This window comes from Parasteatoda tepidariorum, chromosome 10 (assembly GCF_982258835.1).
Source record: "Parasteatoda tepidariorum strain Cologne lab strain chromosome 10, Ptep-v5.0, whole genome shotgun sequence".
In the NCBI taxonomy this organism is placed as follows: domain Eukaryota; kingdom Metazoa; phylum Arthropoda; class Arachnida; order Araneae; family Theridiidae; genus Parasteatoda; species Parasteatoda tepidariorum.
This window is the reverse complement of record NC_141764.1, coordinates 22,000,396-22,017,215: the sequence shown is the minus strand read 5'-3', so window position 1 is coordinate 22,017,215 and position 16,820 is coordinate 22,000,396. Positions and strand designations below refer to the sequence as shown.

General features: G+C 32.3%; 1 protein-coding gene across 1 annotated transcript in view; it reads right to left on the bottom strand.

The window, feature by feature from the left end:
- Positions 1–16,820, bottom strand: part of LOC110283308 (uncharacterized) — a 408,935-nt gene that overhangs the window by 384,130 nt on the left and 7,985 nt on the right. Inside the window, exon 2 of the mRNA XM_087152688.1 lies at positions 9,179–9,236. Coding sequence (XP_087008814.1) covers positions 9,179–9,236 — 58 coding nt within the window. The remainder of the gene's footprint in view (positions 1–9,178; positions 9,237–16,820) is intronic.

Here is a 16,820-nt window from a genome sequence, read left to right as displayed (position 1 = left end):
CTGATACTTGAATACCAGGAAATAATTGTAAACAGCATGATGTTTCAAAATTAATCTGCTCTCTATTGGATGTTAATTATGGTTACTAAATTAATATATTTTTTATATGAATAAACTATAATAATTTTTTGAACTTTCAGTATTTTCTGAGAATCATCCATATGATTATCTGTAGATATATAAGCTATAAAAAAAATTCTAATTTTTTTCTGCATTTCTCTTTCACTTGAAATTTTCGGAACAATATAAATTTAATTTTTAAAAAAAATATTTCTAAAAAAATTATAATTTCTAAAAATTATATTTACTTGGTTACAGGTGGTTTATCAACACAAAAAATTATTAATTATTACTATTTAAAAAAATTATTTTATCAAAATAATTTTTGTGTTTAAGTTTGATCTATCTTAGATATATTAGAATCTGCTGCAATATATATGTCAGATTATGCCGAATTTTTACTAACAATAATATCTGCCTGACAAATTTCAATTTATGAATACCGTGTTGCAAATTGACACGATAATTTTTGTTGCCAGGCATGTATATTTGAAGAACTTGTTCCTAATTATAGCTCTGTAAAATCATTAACATCTGTCTGATTCAAAGCGTGAGTGGAATTATTTACACGAATGTTTATAAGTAATGTTTTGCTTGCAGTGCCATTACTATAAGCAAATTATCAACAAAAGATGCGTGTAATTATATTTTCTGTAATATAGTCATCCCATCAGGGAATACATCATTAGTTTACATATCTTATCTACTCTAAACAACCCAACATACATTATAAAATCACTCAGTGGACCTAATCATCATTAATTCTAACTCCCAAAATTACACAGTAGACCACTTCCTGAAGGGGAAAACTAAAAATTACTTCAGAAAGGGGATTTTGGAGAAAAGATATAATGCTTGATATAAATGTAAGACACTTTCCCATACGCTATTAATTCCACCATTAACTCGAAGTTGGCGCGTTACCTAAGCTTTGGCTCATTTGACTCCAGCTAAATTAGAACATAAATACAGAGAAAGCATTTTTCTGATTAAAATAAATAAAATTGCGCCAAGTAATGTCAAGTTGATAAGCACCTGTCAGGAGATACAAGATGGACATGCTGTAATTACGGCATCATAAAAGCATGCAAGCCTTTCTCTCTTTTTTTTTTATTTATTTTTTATGCTTTCAATTTGAAAGCAATCAACGACAGGACGATAAAAAGATGTTTTGTTACCAGGTTGTAGCGTTTCAAAATGGAAGTCTGTTGGTATGTGTTTTGAATGACAGGTTGCAATTAAGGAAACCTGTTGATTGCACAGAATATGACTAGTTGCCTGGTTTTTGGAAGACTGTGAACGCCTACAGACTTTGACTGTACTGTCAATCCGTTCTCGCAGACGACAGACTATGATTTACTTTTTTTATTTATTCGTGTTTTGTTTGATTAATAACATTTATCTTACTCTGATAAGAATAGGAATTTTTTTTAATTTCTGTAATTCAATTTCTGGTGTTATGACTTGCTTTACTGAGAATGGAGTTGACATCTTTAAATTTTTTATGAATATAAAAATTGCATACTTTTTATTCATATAAAACAGTACATGCAATTTATACAAGAAAATATTTCACTAACTTTCTCAATTCTAACGTAATCAATCAACGCAATCCTTTCTAACGTCGGGCTAAGTTTAAATTACATTGACAAATGAGAGAGAAAAATAACTGTTTATAATCAGAATGAATATATTTGTATTTAAATTGCATCGATTCATATGTTCATATTAATGAGGGGGAAAAAAGTGATGAATAGCAGAATTGAATAACAAATCGGAATTTTCAGAATGGAGAGGATAAAGTAAAGGAAGAGAATAACACATTCATGGAAATTAATTACTCTTGACTCATCAAAACTGAATTAATAATTTGAACTAGTGGGCTGCGCCGCCTGCTCTCTGACGCTCGCCAACCCCCGAAAATTGCTACGCAATCTTATATGGTTTGCTTCGCAAACCAAGCTCGCTTCGCTCGCTACTAACTTAGGTGCATTGCAAATGCACAAAATTCTAAGAATCCAAAACAATCTTTCAAATCCATACAAGAACTTTTTTTAAAAAAAATTTACATCTTTTTAGTAAATACTAAGTCATTAAAATAAATTTGAACTCAAATAAATGACATGTAATTCGTCAAACCTATTAGAAATGTGCTATAATATAGTATAATTCGTGATATGAATCAAAAATCGTCAAATAAATTAGTAATATATAAATTCGTGAAAAGAAGCGCTTTCGACAAAATACTAAAATAGAGATCTATCGACAAAGACTACTCACTTCTGCCTAGCTTAATAGTATGAGATTGCCGCAGCTGATGCTCTCTGGTTAGTTCAGTTTCCGTTTTTAAAAGTGCTATATCTTGAGCCACCTCAGCTAGATTTGGCATGTGACATTTTTAGCGGCAATCATTGGTCGATTCGCCGTGTAAGAGAAATAGTAACGTAAACAAAACAAAATAAGCGTTGCCACCGGCGGAAAAGAAATACAGCCAAAATTTGGGAGACACGTAAGAGAATTATGTATATTAGATGTTTCAATAATGTATTATTTGAAGATCTATGAACGATTATATTTATGCTTAGAATGATTATATTTTATTTGTTGCGCCTGGTTACAAATCGATTAATTAGCAGGAAATTGAAATAACTGTAAATATGAATAATTATTTATGATCAATTAAGAATGAAACTATATATATGAATAATTATTACTGATTAATTAAGAATGAAACTATATGTATGAATAATTATTAATGCATAATTAAGAATGAAACTTTATATATGAATAATTATTAATGATTAATTAATAATGAAGGTATGGAAGAATGAAGCGAGTTAAATAAAAAAATTTTAAGCATATTTTTAGAAAAACAAACTACGCTTGTCTGGTCTAAATTTTATTGAATAAAATTAAATAAAGACCAGGCGTATAGACGTCGTTAAGCAGCCAACCCAATTTTTGAGTTTAAAACTACTATACTAATGTTTCTTGTAATTTTGAACCCAATCCAGAAGACAAGGAAACTCCTAGATCAAGTATTGGGAGAAATTAGCCTTCGTAGAGCATTTTTACGATCGAACTAACCACGCTACATGGAAAGGAAAACCGCACAAATCTCCCATGGTTAGCCAGACAGCAAGGGGACTAACCCATGATCCGTCAATCACTGGGGATATTTTACATCAGCACTGTGCTTGATGAGAGCAGGGTGCAGAGTTCCTATCGACCAGCTTTCGCTGGGATTCGAACCTTGGCCTCCTCACAGGGAGGCAAGCGCTTTATTCCCTGAGCCACCACGCTCTGGTTCTATCTACAGGAAAGTCTAGGTTGTAACAACGATTTATTTGAAGATTAATATATGAATACATCGATTCTTAAAATGCATTGATTCATTTCTTGCTAATTGATTACAAATAAATTAATTAGAAGGAGAATGGAATAACTATAGATATGAGTAGTTACTAATGATGAATTGAGAATGAAGGTATGAAAAAATGAAACTTTTTAAAAAATAACTACATTTGTCTGATTTGTATAAAAGTCTAGGAATGCTTCAGTAATGTTTTAATTGTAAATCTATGAATGATTTCGTTTATTCTTAAAAGTTTTTTTTTGTTTTGCTTTAAATTAATGATTTTGTTTTAATTTTTTAAAAGTTGCATAAAACTTTTAAAACTTTTAAACTCTTTATGCAAAACTATTAACATGGATTATTTTCATTTTTGCGAGAAATTTTTTTCTCTCAAAGCTTTGAGGTGTCCAACTGGAAGAATTTTATGGAAAAAACATGCCTTGCAGTTCTACTTTTTTCTGAAATGAGTGAACCACTGCACCGATCATCATTTCGTGTTCTATGTTTTTAAGCTAACTATTGGGATATAAATACTTACAGTGGACAATTGCATCAAAGGTCACTTAAAAATAGTTAAAAATACTTTCTCAGATTTTGATCGTCAAATTTTGCTTGTGCCAACAGAGAACCATACAGGTATGTATATATTTCTGTGAATACATACTAATGAATAGTATCCAAAAAAATTAACATAAGTGTATTTTATTTTATATTTTATTACCACCGTTGAACAACCGACCCAATTTTTGGTTTATGACTACTAATGTTCAACTCCGAAGCCTTGTAATTTTGAACCCAATCCGGAAGACAAGGGAACTCCTGGATCAAGTATTGGGAGAAATTTGCCTTCGTGCAGGACTTTTGGATGGAACTAACTCGCATTTGCGTTAGATGGAGAGGAAAACCATGAAAACCTTCCATGATTAACCTGATGTGAAGGGGACTCCAACCCATGAATTGTCTACCACTGAGGATATTTTGCGTTAGCACTGTGGTCGGTGTTCGTATCGAACAGCCATAGCTGGGATTCGAACCCGGTTCACTTCATTAGAATGTGAACGCTTTATCCCGTGAGACACCACGGCGCACGTCTTCGTACTTCATTTTATTTACAACCGTCGTTGAACAGCAGATCCAATTTTTTGGGTTAACGACTGCTAATTTTGCGTTACAGGAGGAGGAAGACCCCGAGAACCTCCCACGATACAGTTATCACGACGCCAAGGGGACTCTAACCCATGATCCGTCTACCACAGAGGATATTTTACGTCAGCTCTGTGGTCGGTGACAGCCGGATGCGGAATTTGTATCGACCAGCCATCGCAGGGATTTGAACCCGGTTCACCTCATTGGAAAGCTAACGCTCTATCCCAAGAGCCATCACTTCTCAACATATGCGTGTTGTACATTCGGTGTGCCCTTAAAATTTATCCTAATTGATAAACTAAAATTTACACTGCTTTCAAGGCCATTAGCGGCCTTCGCCAAGACTAGACTACTATGAAATTTACTGACAAAGAAGCTTTATATAGCAGAACCAAAACAAATTATTCACAGATATAATATTTAAATAAGTCATAGATCTTTGGTTATTGATTTAACCTTTATGGCCCTAAACATTGATGCCTGACCAGAGTAATTGAATACAGAAATCGTTATGGAAAAGCTGTAAATTAACTCTAAAATCGTGATTTAGGTTCAATATGAGTAATTAAAATTAACAGCTGCCTCCAGTATGAGCTTTTGTCACTATAGAATTTACTCAGAGGGGGCAAGAGGCAGTTAGCAGGCAGGAAGACATTGTTCAAATCGAAACCGAGGAAAAATAAGGCAAATTAATATATCCAGCTTATTTATTTTCGTACTATAGAGCATTTAACAGATTTTGAAACTCAATCAAATAATATTAATATATTATTTAATATTATGGTCTAAGAATATATGGTACCAGGCGCAAATGTCGCCAATTGTGAACCAAACGAGAGCCAAGTCGCCAAGCGAAGCAAAACCGTCAACGGAATAAAAGTCGAAAACTTTCAACTACAAACAAATATCAATTAATAGTAAGCAAAGCAAGTTCAACTATAGACAAATATTAATGAATTGGAAACAAATCAGCTTTACCCAAAAATTTTGCTTATAATAATAGTTCTGGCTAAATCCCAAATTTTCATCATTTTTTAAAACAATTAAAATGGAAGAGAGAAAGAAAAACGTGCTTTGTTGTGAATGAATTCAGAGAAAGAGCACGTGCGCGTGACCACAAACTAACATTCCCCTTTCGTTTGTAAGAAATTTAGAGGAATTCTACATTATTTGGCGATTTTTCCCTTGCTCCTGGCTAACGGAAAAGTACCATATATTCTTAGAATCAATTATGAAGCCAATGAAATAAGAAAACTGAAGACTCAATTATAAGTATCATTAAGTTATATTCATCAACAGAACAGATTCATACATAAAATAATTTTCTTATATCACGTCAGACCGAACAAAAATCATCTTCAGCATCAGGTAGCCATCGGAATTGAATATGACGTCCCTTCTCAATCGGTTGTCACTTCACAAGACTGCGACATCAGATCCCAAACGATGGATATTCAATCAAAGCTGGAAGTAGATCCAGGGCTCTCACAAGCCGGATCTGCTGTCTGATACCATCGAAAGCTTCCGATATCAGATGTCAAATTAGACCTCGGACATTTTTATTTCTTCGCCATTTCGAAAAGAAGTTTGGGGCCAGCTCACTCGCAGGTGAAAAATTATGACGGTACGGAACCTGCATCAATCCTTATTAGTGAAGAACATCGACATCAATCTTTGCGAACATCTGTGATGGCATTTTGAATGATTTTTTCCTTCTCTTTCTTGCATACATCTTATTTAATTGAAAAGCTATTAAAGTTTTTGAAAAATGGTGATTGATAGTTGTGAGTTTTGAATAAATTTTAATACGTAATGCAAGAGATGTGCCATAGCTGTTATGCATTTATAATTTCTGCGTGACTTGCTTTTGTTAACGATCTTATTCACATTTAAAGAACATAGTGGAAGAACGTGTTAAGAGATGTTTTTGAAAATATTCAAATTTAACGAATATGTTCGTTTTAAGTATGGAATTAAGTATGCTAATTCCATACTTAAAATAATAATAGAATAAATTAAATAAGCTAATTTTTTTCTATTTAGACTAGTATAAAAGAATTTTGAATTCAAAATATTATTTTGTAGCAATTACCTTGTGTTTATTCTTATTTTTAAGTAGATTATTTTCTCACTAAAATTACACTTAGCATAATTTTCCTCCAAGTTCTTTTGCTCAGAGCGCAGAATAAAAAACAGAACATAATAACCTTTGATCTACTCTTACGATTTCACATTTTAGGATTTAATACAAAAGGTTCGAGATTCTAAATTTAAATATGCTAATAATTTATACCGATGATATTATTTATAAGCTACCAAAACAGACACAAAAACGTATGTAATACATATTCATCGACGACTATCGATTTTTGACCTCAAAATATGGAGCTATAATTTAGAATATATGGTCACAATAGTTTAAAACATAGTCCAGATTGTTCAGACTACATTAGAATTTCAAGTATAGAAAAAGCGAATTAAGATAAGCCAATAGTACATCATTAATCCTGAAATATTTCATTCTATCAAAATATCGAAATGCAAATAAAATATAGTAGGATTATTCAAAATGGCGGAATTAAGAAAATTCTTTTTTTTATTTTTTTTTAATCGAGGATATGCTATTTTTCTAACCGCCATGATCATACAAGCTATTCATAGCTGCGAGGTTAAATTTTGCCCATATCTAGACAGCGCCCTCTATGCTGATAATGAAAATGGCGCTTTTTTTATTAGGTTTTTTTCTCTTCTAATTTTTACGTTCTTCACCGAGGAAGATGCCGGAAGTATTACTCATTTAACGTTACCCGGTGGACGCATAGCAACATACTCACGCCACACTGCCACAGATACCACGCCACACTGCCACAGAATGGGCCACATTCATACATCACACAATAGAGAACAACACACAGAGAGAAATATCCATGCCCTGATCAGGATTCGAACCCGATGCCACTGGCTTTGCAGTCAGGCACGCTAACCGCTCGACCATCTGACCGGCCTTTTTTATGAAGTAAAGCCATATTTTTTTTAACGTGTAAAGTGTTTGTGATCTAGCTTTCTTTTTAAATAGCGATTCCCTTGTTAACGACATGACATTAGTTCCTCTACACCTCTCCATAGCAGGTGGAAATACATTTTACCCTGATTTGTTTCGCTCTACCACTGTGGTTTTCTTGTTCTGTTTTTAACTTTTACCTCTGATTCGGCTACTATAATTCTTTTAGTTTTTGTTTCTCCTCTTCATTTTTCGTTGGCAACTTTACGTTTCATAATTCAAATCACTTTTGCATCTTCTTATTCACGTCTAGCAAGTCTTGAAAATGAGTGCTTATTTTTAAGAGCTTGAAATACGTCAACTGATATTACTTATTTGAATATTTTTGAAACCAATTTTTTTAAATCTAGTAATAATTTTTTCTATTTGAAAAGTAGCACTGACACTTCATTACTTGGTCTCATAAAATACTAAAAATTTTTTCTCTAGGTGTAAAAGATCCCCGAAATCAGCATTATATTTTAAAATTTTTTATAAATTTGTCCGTTTCTATGGTCCAATCTCTTTGAAAGATAGTATACATCGCTGTGAATTTTAAAAAATTTTTCCTGCTAATCTGTCTCATCATGCGATTTCTCACGTAGCACTTATGAAAATTGGAGATTAAAAATATATTTCATGCTTGATCTTTTCATATAAGACAGAGGCCCGGGAGTCACCCCTGAACTTTAGCCTCGTCAATCATAGCCGCGGAAGGAACCCAGTAGAACTTTGTTCTATGATGAATAACCTGCATTAAGGGTGTCCCCCGACTTGAGTGACGGGCCCGTAACCTCCTGGTGCTCGGCCCATCACTCATCTCACCAGTGTTAAGAGATATGGCTGATATAGTATGACTGCATCATGAAGGCGTGGCCCGCTTGTTGGACAAGATAAAACATTTAAGTTACGGTTTGGCAACAGATAAAAAAGTGGCAGGTATATGATAGGAGGTTTCTCACGTTATGTAGCGTCGCTTTATCGGGAACAACTGATTTCTATTTTTTTTTAATTGATATATCGAGGTTAGAGGAAAACGTGTGTTAAGATAATCTTTTCAGATTATTCTGTGTACCTTTTGTAGTGCTTCAGATGCTTGAAATTTACGAACAAGAAGAAATGTAAAGAATTTGAAAGTTTTCTTTATTTGGGTGTTCATTTCAAAGTGGTAAATAAGTACAAACACCAGTCGTATATTTATTGGGATATATCTATCAAATATATAAAATTTGGTCACAAAATTTTTTCGATCTGATACACGTTAAGAATTTGTTTACTATTTGTTTTGGTTGGAGTTTTTAATACGTTCCTGAAATATCTGTTAGTTTAAGAACATTTACCTTAGTCCAACGTCAACTCGGAAAATAACCAAGTTTAATTTGGGGGAAAGGTTTGGTGGTGACAGTTACCCCTTTCAAAGAATTTAAAATTATTGAGGAAAAAATGGAAGCATTTTTAATGTAGTAGACTGTTTAAAGGCAGCACAATTTAAAATTGCGAATTTTGTAATTAAAGTTGTGAAACGTATAAATTGATGATGGAGTTTCCTTAAATATAAGTAAAAATTCATAACTTACCTTTAAAACACATGCTTTAGGCCACTTGGAAGACTTAGAAAGAGATTGTCGAAGGATACTGAAAGGGATATGAAAAGAACATATTAGGCCAATGAATACGTAGTTTCAAGCACAAACATTTTTGAAGTATTCGACGCAAAATTTCATTAAAACATTCAAATGATCTCACAAAAGTTAAAAATCAAAATCTGTAATATTTAAATCATTATTCAAAATTGCTTTCCGAAATAGCTTTAATTAGCCTATTGGGCCCTAAGCAGTTTAATACAAAACACACATTGTTAAAATATGTGATCTAAAACTTCTGTAAAGCATGGAATTGACGTCATAAAAATTCGCATTCAAAGTCAATAATGTTAAACATTTGTGATAAATCAGCATTCGAAATTGACCTTTTAATTACCCTAGTGGCCTAAGTTACCTAAAAGCATCGGCCCACAGGCTATATAATTCACTAATTTTTGTGAGTAATAAAAAATTGTTGTAAAACTGAAAAGGATGCTTCGAAATAACCCCAGAACTACCAAAATAATATAGTTGAAAAATACAAGGTACAAGTTGTCTTGATATAAATAAAATTAGCATAAGATACCTTATCATTGGCGAAGACTACATTGCATTTCAAAATAAATGTAATCGAGTTAATAAGTAAATGAGACGCATGGTGACACCGCCACCTGGTGATACTACAAAGAAGCATCTGGAATGTTCTCAGATATAGAATATATCCATGATCCATGTCAACTTCAACTTTTTCAGGATATAGTGACTAAGGATTTGGTATCATAATTCATAACAATCTTGTGTTAATGAACAATTTTGAACGTTGAGTTGGTCTATATTACTTAAAATAATATAGCCCCACTCAACATTTGCTACAATCTATCATATAATGTTAGTCCAAGGAACTAAAATATCGCCAAACGTTGGCGTGAGTAAAATATGGAAGACAAATATGTAACATTTGCTTAAGAGACAACTTATTTGGGCTAGTGATTTTAGGAGTACATAAAATATGTACTTATTGTCGCGATTTAGTATTTCTCGTACCTTTCCTGCGTACATAAATTCAGAACCAGCAAGCGTATGTGAGCGTTAGCAGAATGATACGCGAAAGTGTTTATTATTAGAGAAATACTGAACTTTCACATCAAATCTCGAACGTTGAAAGTTAACAGAGCTTCTGCAAAATTTACATACGTGAATGTGATACTACGTGAGAGAGCTAAATTTCTCTATAAGAGATATTTTATACTCTGTAGTCGTATCCCACACGAAGATTCTATTCAAACTCCCCTAGCAGCAAAATAATTTGGGCCCTCTTTAGGCGAATATTCATGAATCTTGGCTCAGTAAAGGTTCTAAGGGCCCTTATTTTTCTAATATTGGCCCTAGATAGAATTTTCCGATTCACCTGATATTTCACAGTCCCTTTCCAACCAATATCGGGCCTATATAGAATTGTCAGATTCACCGGATATTTTGTATCCGTTATTTAGCCAATGCACGTTCTATATTGGTCAATGTAGAGCTTATATAGGCCATTCTAGGACCAATATTAAAAAATCTAGGCATTCCAATATTGGTCCATCGGTGCATGTTCTTATAGGATCCAAATTGAGCCAATTTCGAACCCAACTGGGGCAAAGGTAAAATTGTTGCTAGGGTCTTTCGGTAATTGAGGCTATGTCCGCTAAGCAGAACTCGTGAGCGTACGGGATGTTGCGTACGAGTGGATATATCATCTATTGTCAATTTGTTATGCCGTACTTTGTAAAAAATTATTCCCACTTTCTTGCTCTCATATGTTTAATTATGTCCTTAATATAACTTCAAAATCCAAGAACTATCGAATTGCTTGATCCCTGACTTTCACCTTTGACAACTTCCTATCTATTGTGTAATTTTTACTTGGTCCCTTTTGACGGTTACGGTTAAATAACGCGTTGACGTCTGCATTGAAAATCTGGACGAAGATGGAGTAGCCGAAATTACTAGGTGGAAGTGGCAACGAAACGCGGCATCTTTCACAATGCCTTCCACGTTGCACGCATTTCATGAGACGGACAGACAGACAGACAAGAAGAGACACCCCCGGCGTAATTAAATGCCATTCTTTAAAGCACTTCATCTGTGTTTTTTTTATTCTTTCATTCTATTTTTTGAAGCAAATGTCTGACGTTGACGTTTTTTTTCCCCATCTCATCCATTCTAGGGTTCTGACATTATATTTTTTTGTTCTCTAGCGTTTTTAATATCATTCATTTATCATTGGCAAGGGGCTCAAAACTAAAAGAACAAATTGTGTCCCAAGGAATTATGAATTTATTTCCGAAGGAAAAATAAATACGAGCCTTAATGTTTCACCATACCCTTCAATTTTTTCGCTTGTACGACTTATTTTCTATCCCCAGCGTTTTCGTACTAAACTGACAATTCGAAAATAAATTTTACAGTACAAGGTATCGTAAAATTAACAGAATTATTGGAGACAATTGAAAAATTTATAGTAGAGTATTTCATAAAGGTAATAATAGTAACATTTTATAAAATTAATATTATAGTATTTTGTTAATTAATAGAATGGCATTCTTAAATTAAGTAATTTATTTCAGATATTTGATGTCTAAACGAGGTAGATTCACTATACTTTGTTGAATTTTTTTTTATATAATTTAAAATTTCTGAAGGTTTTATGAATGAAAAAAAATTTGTGAAGAAAAGACAGACCTTGGTTAGAATTGAAATTTTGAAACTAATTTCATGAAGAAATCCTGCTTCTTTATTAATTTCTTAATTACTGAAGAAATCTCGCCATCTGAGAAGCAACAACTAATTATACTATGAAAAGAAATTTCCAACGATAAAGGGTTCTCGCTATAAAAAACTAAACTAAGAGTCCCTATTTTAGGTCACGGCCCATCACTGTTATAGAAAATCGGCGTTAAAAGAAAAAAAATGCATTAAAAAAATGGAAGAATGGTGCATAAAGGGGGGAAAACACATTCGAAGAAGCGATGGAATTGTGCATAATATAGAAAAAATTCATTAGAAGAAAAAGAGAAATGGTGTATATAGGTTACTAAGCACAATCAAAGAAACGATGGAATTGCGCATAGTGTAGAGGAAATGCATTAGATGAATTTGTGGAATGGAGAAATAAAGGTGAAAAAACACGTTCAAAGAAACGGTGGAATTGTGCACAGTATCGAAGTAAATGCATCACAAGAAATAGAAGAATGGTGTAGAAAGGAGGGGAAAAAAACGACTTTTCAACGCCTCGAAGAAACGGTGGAGAAATGCATAGTGGAGAAGAAATGTATCAGAAAAGTTAGAGGAATGGTGTATCAAGGGAAAAACACATTCGAAGAAACGATGAAATTGTGCACAGTGTAGAAGTAAATACATAAGAAGAAAGGTGTAGAAAGGAGAAAAAATACCCCACATTTTTAGACCCTCGAGGAAAAGATTGAACTGCGCCGAATGGAAAAAAGCATCAGAAAAATAAGAGGAATGGTATATAAAAGGGAAAAAAAACGCATTTGAAGAAAAGGTGGAATTGTGTGCACAGTGGGGAGAAAATACATCTGAAGAAATAGTGGAATGGTGTGTAAAGGTGAACAAAGATTGAAGAAATGGTGGAAAAGTGTTAAGAGGAAAAGAAACACATTCAAAGAAATAGACGAAAGTTGCATATTAGAATAAGAATAACTTAAAAAAAACTGTAAATTGTCCCGCACTTTCTGACTCGGTTCTTTTGACTAAATATTTGCTGCTCTTTATAATCAAATGAAACTAGCTTCAAGCGCAAGTGCCGTGTTATTTAGAGAGGAAAAAAAGGTAACATCAGTTACTTGTTGGTCAACACTTTGAAGGAAGGTTTTTATTTGCTAATACTAAGTTATGTATAGTTTGTCTATTAAAAAATTCTCCTCGCCACAAACTCTAAGGCCGACTGCTGCGAATGAAGCAAGAAAAAGAGCATTTCAAACAAGGGAGCTACTCTCGCCCCTGAATCCTTTTCTTCTCGCTGGCGTTCTCTGCTTTTGACGAATGAGAAGGGATTTCTTTCCATAGACACACTATATCAAACAGATCTCATTGCTTGAGGATTTATTTTAGGCAAATTAAATATCTGGAAGTTTAACAACAGCAACAACCTCTCGTAGATTTTCAATTGTAAGAACTGATTTTGCATCATATTTAAATAAGTCTTCTTTTCATTTAAATAACGTTGTCGGATAAAACCATGATATTGACAGCCGTACAAAATCGGACAGTTTAAAAGACAGGTAGGACGCTTTACTTAGCACAACATGTAAGATCAAGTCAAAATCCACAGAAGTTAGGAAACAGTACATCATCTGTGTAGGATGAGTAGTACTAGAAGCCTGCAGCTATAATCAAAACTTTATTTGTAATTGTTATGCTTAACTGTGATCGAATAATTGAATTTACTAAAAGTCTACGTTAATATTTTAGCCTCCATGTTTCTCACTATAGAAATAAAATGTTATTAATTTAATGTTGGAAATAACTGTTTAAAAAAAAAGAATATTTTTTATTGTTATTTAAATATCTATGGCAGGTTTTATCGCACCAAGTAATATAAAACCATATTTTAGCATACTTTGAACGGATGATTAATTTACCTTGCAGAATGTAATAGTTGCACATTAAACAATATTTACATTTGGAACTAAGGTTCTAACTTATCACTCAACTGAAAATGTGGACAATTTTGTTCACCATGTAGAAAAAATATAAGACGTAGAGAAAACATAAGGACTCGGTTTTGTCCAATCTTTCTCCACATTCGTAGAAAAATAGAAGCTGTGCTGACAAGAGATCAAATATATATGACAAAATGAAAAGGAGGTGCATAGAAAAAAATAACTTGAAGTCTTTAAAAAAATGAAATTGAGGGAGGATTCAAATCCCAGGATTAGATTTCTTATTCGATTTTCCTTGATATTTGGTGTCATCACAACTTTGAATTTTTGACTTCGATTCAAATCTTGTTGATAAATGTGTAATTGATAAATTTATTGTTCCAGCATGCCCCTACTCAGATAAAACTAAACTCAGCTACACGACGACTCATAGAGGGCCAAGGCCTTTATGAGCCTACTGCGCCCATCTCAGTTTTCTTGATCTTGGGTTCTGGGGAGCAGGAGCAGATGTTCCGTTCAGGTGGTCAGCCGAACGCGGAACCCCCAGTGTTTAGTTCCCAAGCATGCTTGGTACTCATTTATAGACTCACTGAAAGGATGAAAGGCTGAGTCAACCTTGCCCGGCCGCGACTTTACACTTTGTCGACTCCCGGGCACCTCCACTCGCCGCGGTTTTATTTGTCAACTGTTTCACCGCCTTATCTAGTAACCCTCACTCAGAGGCAACCCTACGCTCGCCTCAATACAGCACTCGCAAAAGTCCTACACGAATCTTCGCGCTCATGGATATTTTTAAAAGTTGCTTGTTGAATTAAGTTAAAATTTTATCCTCGTTCAAGACTAGAAAAATTCAAATATCGAGAACAAAATACTTCGTCCTTCTATAAAGAAAGAGGAAGAAAAATTTACATACACACAATTATTTCAGTTAATTGCATACATATTTCGGTTAAAAAAAATTTCAAATAGAAACTATTCTTGTAAATTAAATAAAAATCTGGAGTAATAAAATATTTATATCTTCAGAATAATCAATTTCTTTTGAATATCTCAATTAATAAACAAAGTTTAAAAAAATAATCCCCTATATAAATCATCACATTATTAAGTGTACATATTTTTAAAGATAAAACTATTAAAAAAAAATTTACGCAGTTTGAAAAATAATTATTTTCATTTCCTTCATTTTTACCAGGTTTTTTCAATTGTTTCTATTTTGGAAAAAATATGTATTCTTCAAAATGCTTACAATATCTTAAAAAAATTGCATATATTTTATACTGAACAACTTTTGATTGACAATATTTCCTTCATAAGAGAGTCTTTAAAAAAATTTGAAAATATTTTCATTAAATTTGTTCAAATATTTTCTGTAAAATGCGTGCTATTATGAAAACAAGGAGAAAAAATATTTTTAGTAAAGCCATGACATAAAGAAACAAATCTCTGACATACTCACTACTATTTTCGTATAGTTAATTTATTTTTTATAACATCAAATCATATTTATTAAAACTTAAAGTTGTGGCTGCTTAACTTTTTTTAGTGTTTCTTAAATTTGTCAGGGAAAATTCCGATATTTTCCATTTTTCTTGCTTCTATCACTATTATTTGTATATATCTGAAATTACACACCTTCGTTTTAATTGTTTCCTAATTAATTTTATCATATAATTTGCTATATATATTTATCCTTTCATTCTATGCTTCATTAATTTCATAACTTATCCATCTTGTAACTTTTTATTCATAATTTTATAACAACTTTAGCTTATTAGATTCTATAACTCAACAATTGGTCTATATATTTTATAATTTTTTTATTCAATTTTTTGGCTTCTAAATAAGATATGGAAAAAAATACTATTAAAATTATTACATTTATTGTCAATCTAAAATTAGGCCTTTTTTTCCTCCTAAGTGCGAAAACACATTTACTAACTTAAGGTAACGTAATTTAATACCATTCATCTATTTTAATAAGAACGATTCAGAGAAAAGCAGGATCAGAAAAAGTGAGATGTGTATTTTAATTTATATTCTGCTTCAAAAATGAGACAAAAGAGACACAGAAAATTTTTCTGTTATTATTTAATAGTATTCATTAGTCTTTAAAATTCCAAAAGAATTTTTTAGTTGCTGGAATCATATAATAGTCTCATTTGCAACAACTTGTTTTTAAATTTTTTTTTACACAATAGCTTTTATTGTATGTAATTTGCTTTAAAAGTTCAAATATTTATTCTGAGATTGTCATGCAGTCTGTGTGTCTGAAAACTGTATGACCTATTTTATTTTATTTGTTCCCTGCAGAACGGTAATAATTGTTTCTTATTTGATAATAAAAATCTTACTTTTGCTGAGATAACTGATCGCAAGAGTTTTGTTTTATTATCATAACATCGATTAATTTTTTTTGAGAAAAGTGTAAGTCCTCAGCCTTTCAACCCAATTGCTTTAAAACTACTTTCTTTATTTAAAGTAAATTATTAAATTTAAAAATTGTTAAGATTCTCTTATTTGACTCAATATCTTGTCTTTAATGAATCAGAAATAAATAAACAGATTGTCCTTAAATTGTTATACAGTTATGATATGAGAATGTCAAAGTTGATGCTTACTGTTTACATTATATTCTTATTTTACAAATCATAAAAAGTTTTCTTTAATCAAAATTGTGTTCACCTCATAAATATACTTTAACTGCCACAAATTTTTAAGTCTTGGCTACCAAAGCTGTGGACGTATGAAGGAATTTATCGTTTGGGACATAACATTTACAAAAAAGTGTCAAATCTAAGTACAATTGTTTGGACGCAAATATTATTGGCACTGCAAATGGGAATCATGACATCAATTTTAATCATAGATATCAATGTCAGAAAAGTAAAAAAGAATAAATTCATGCATAAAGCTGACAGCAACAATCTCCTCTTCATTACACGTATATAAAAAGAAAATGCTTAAAA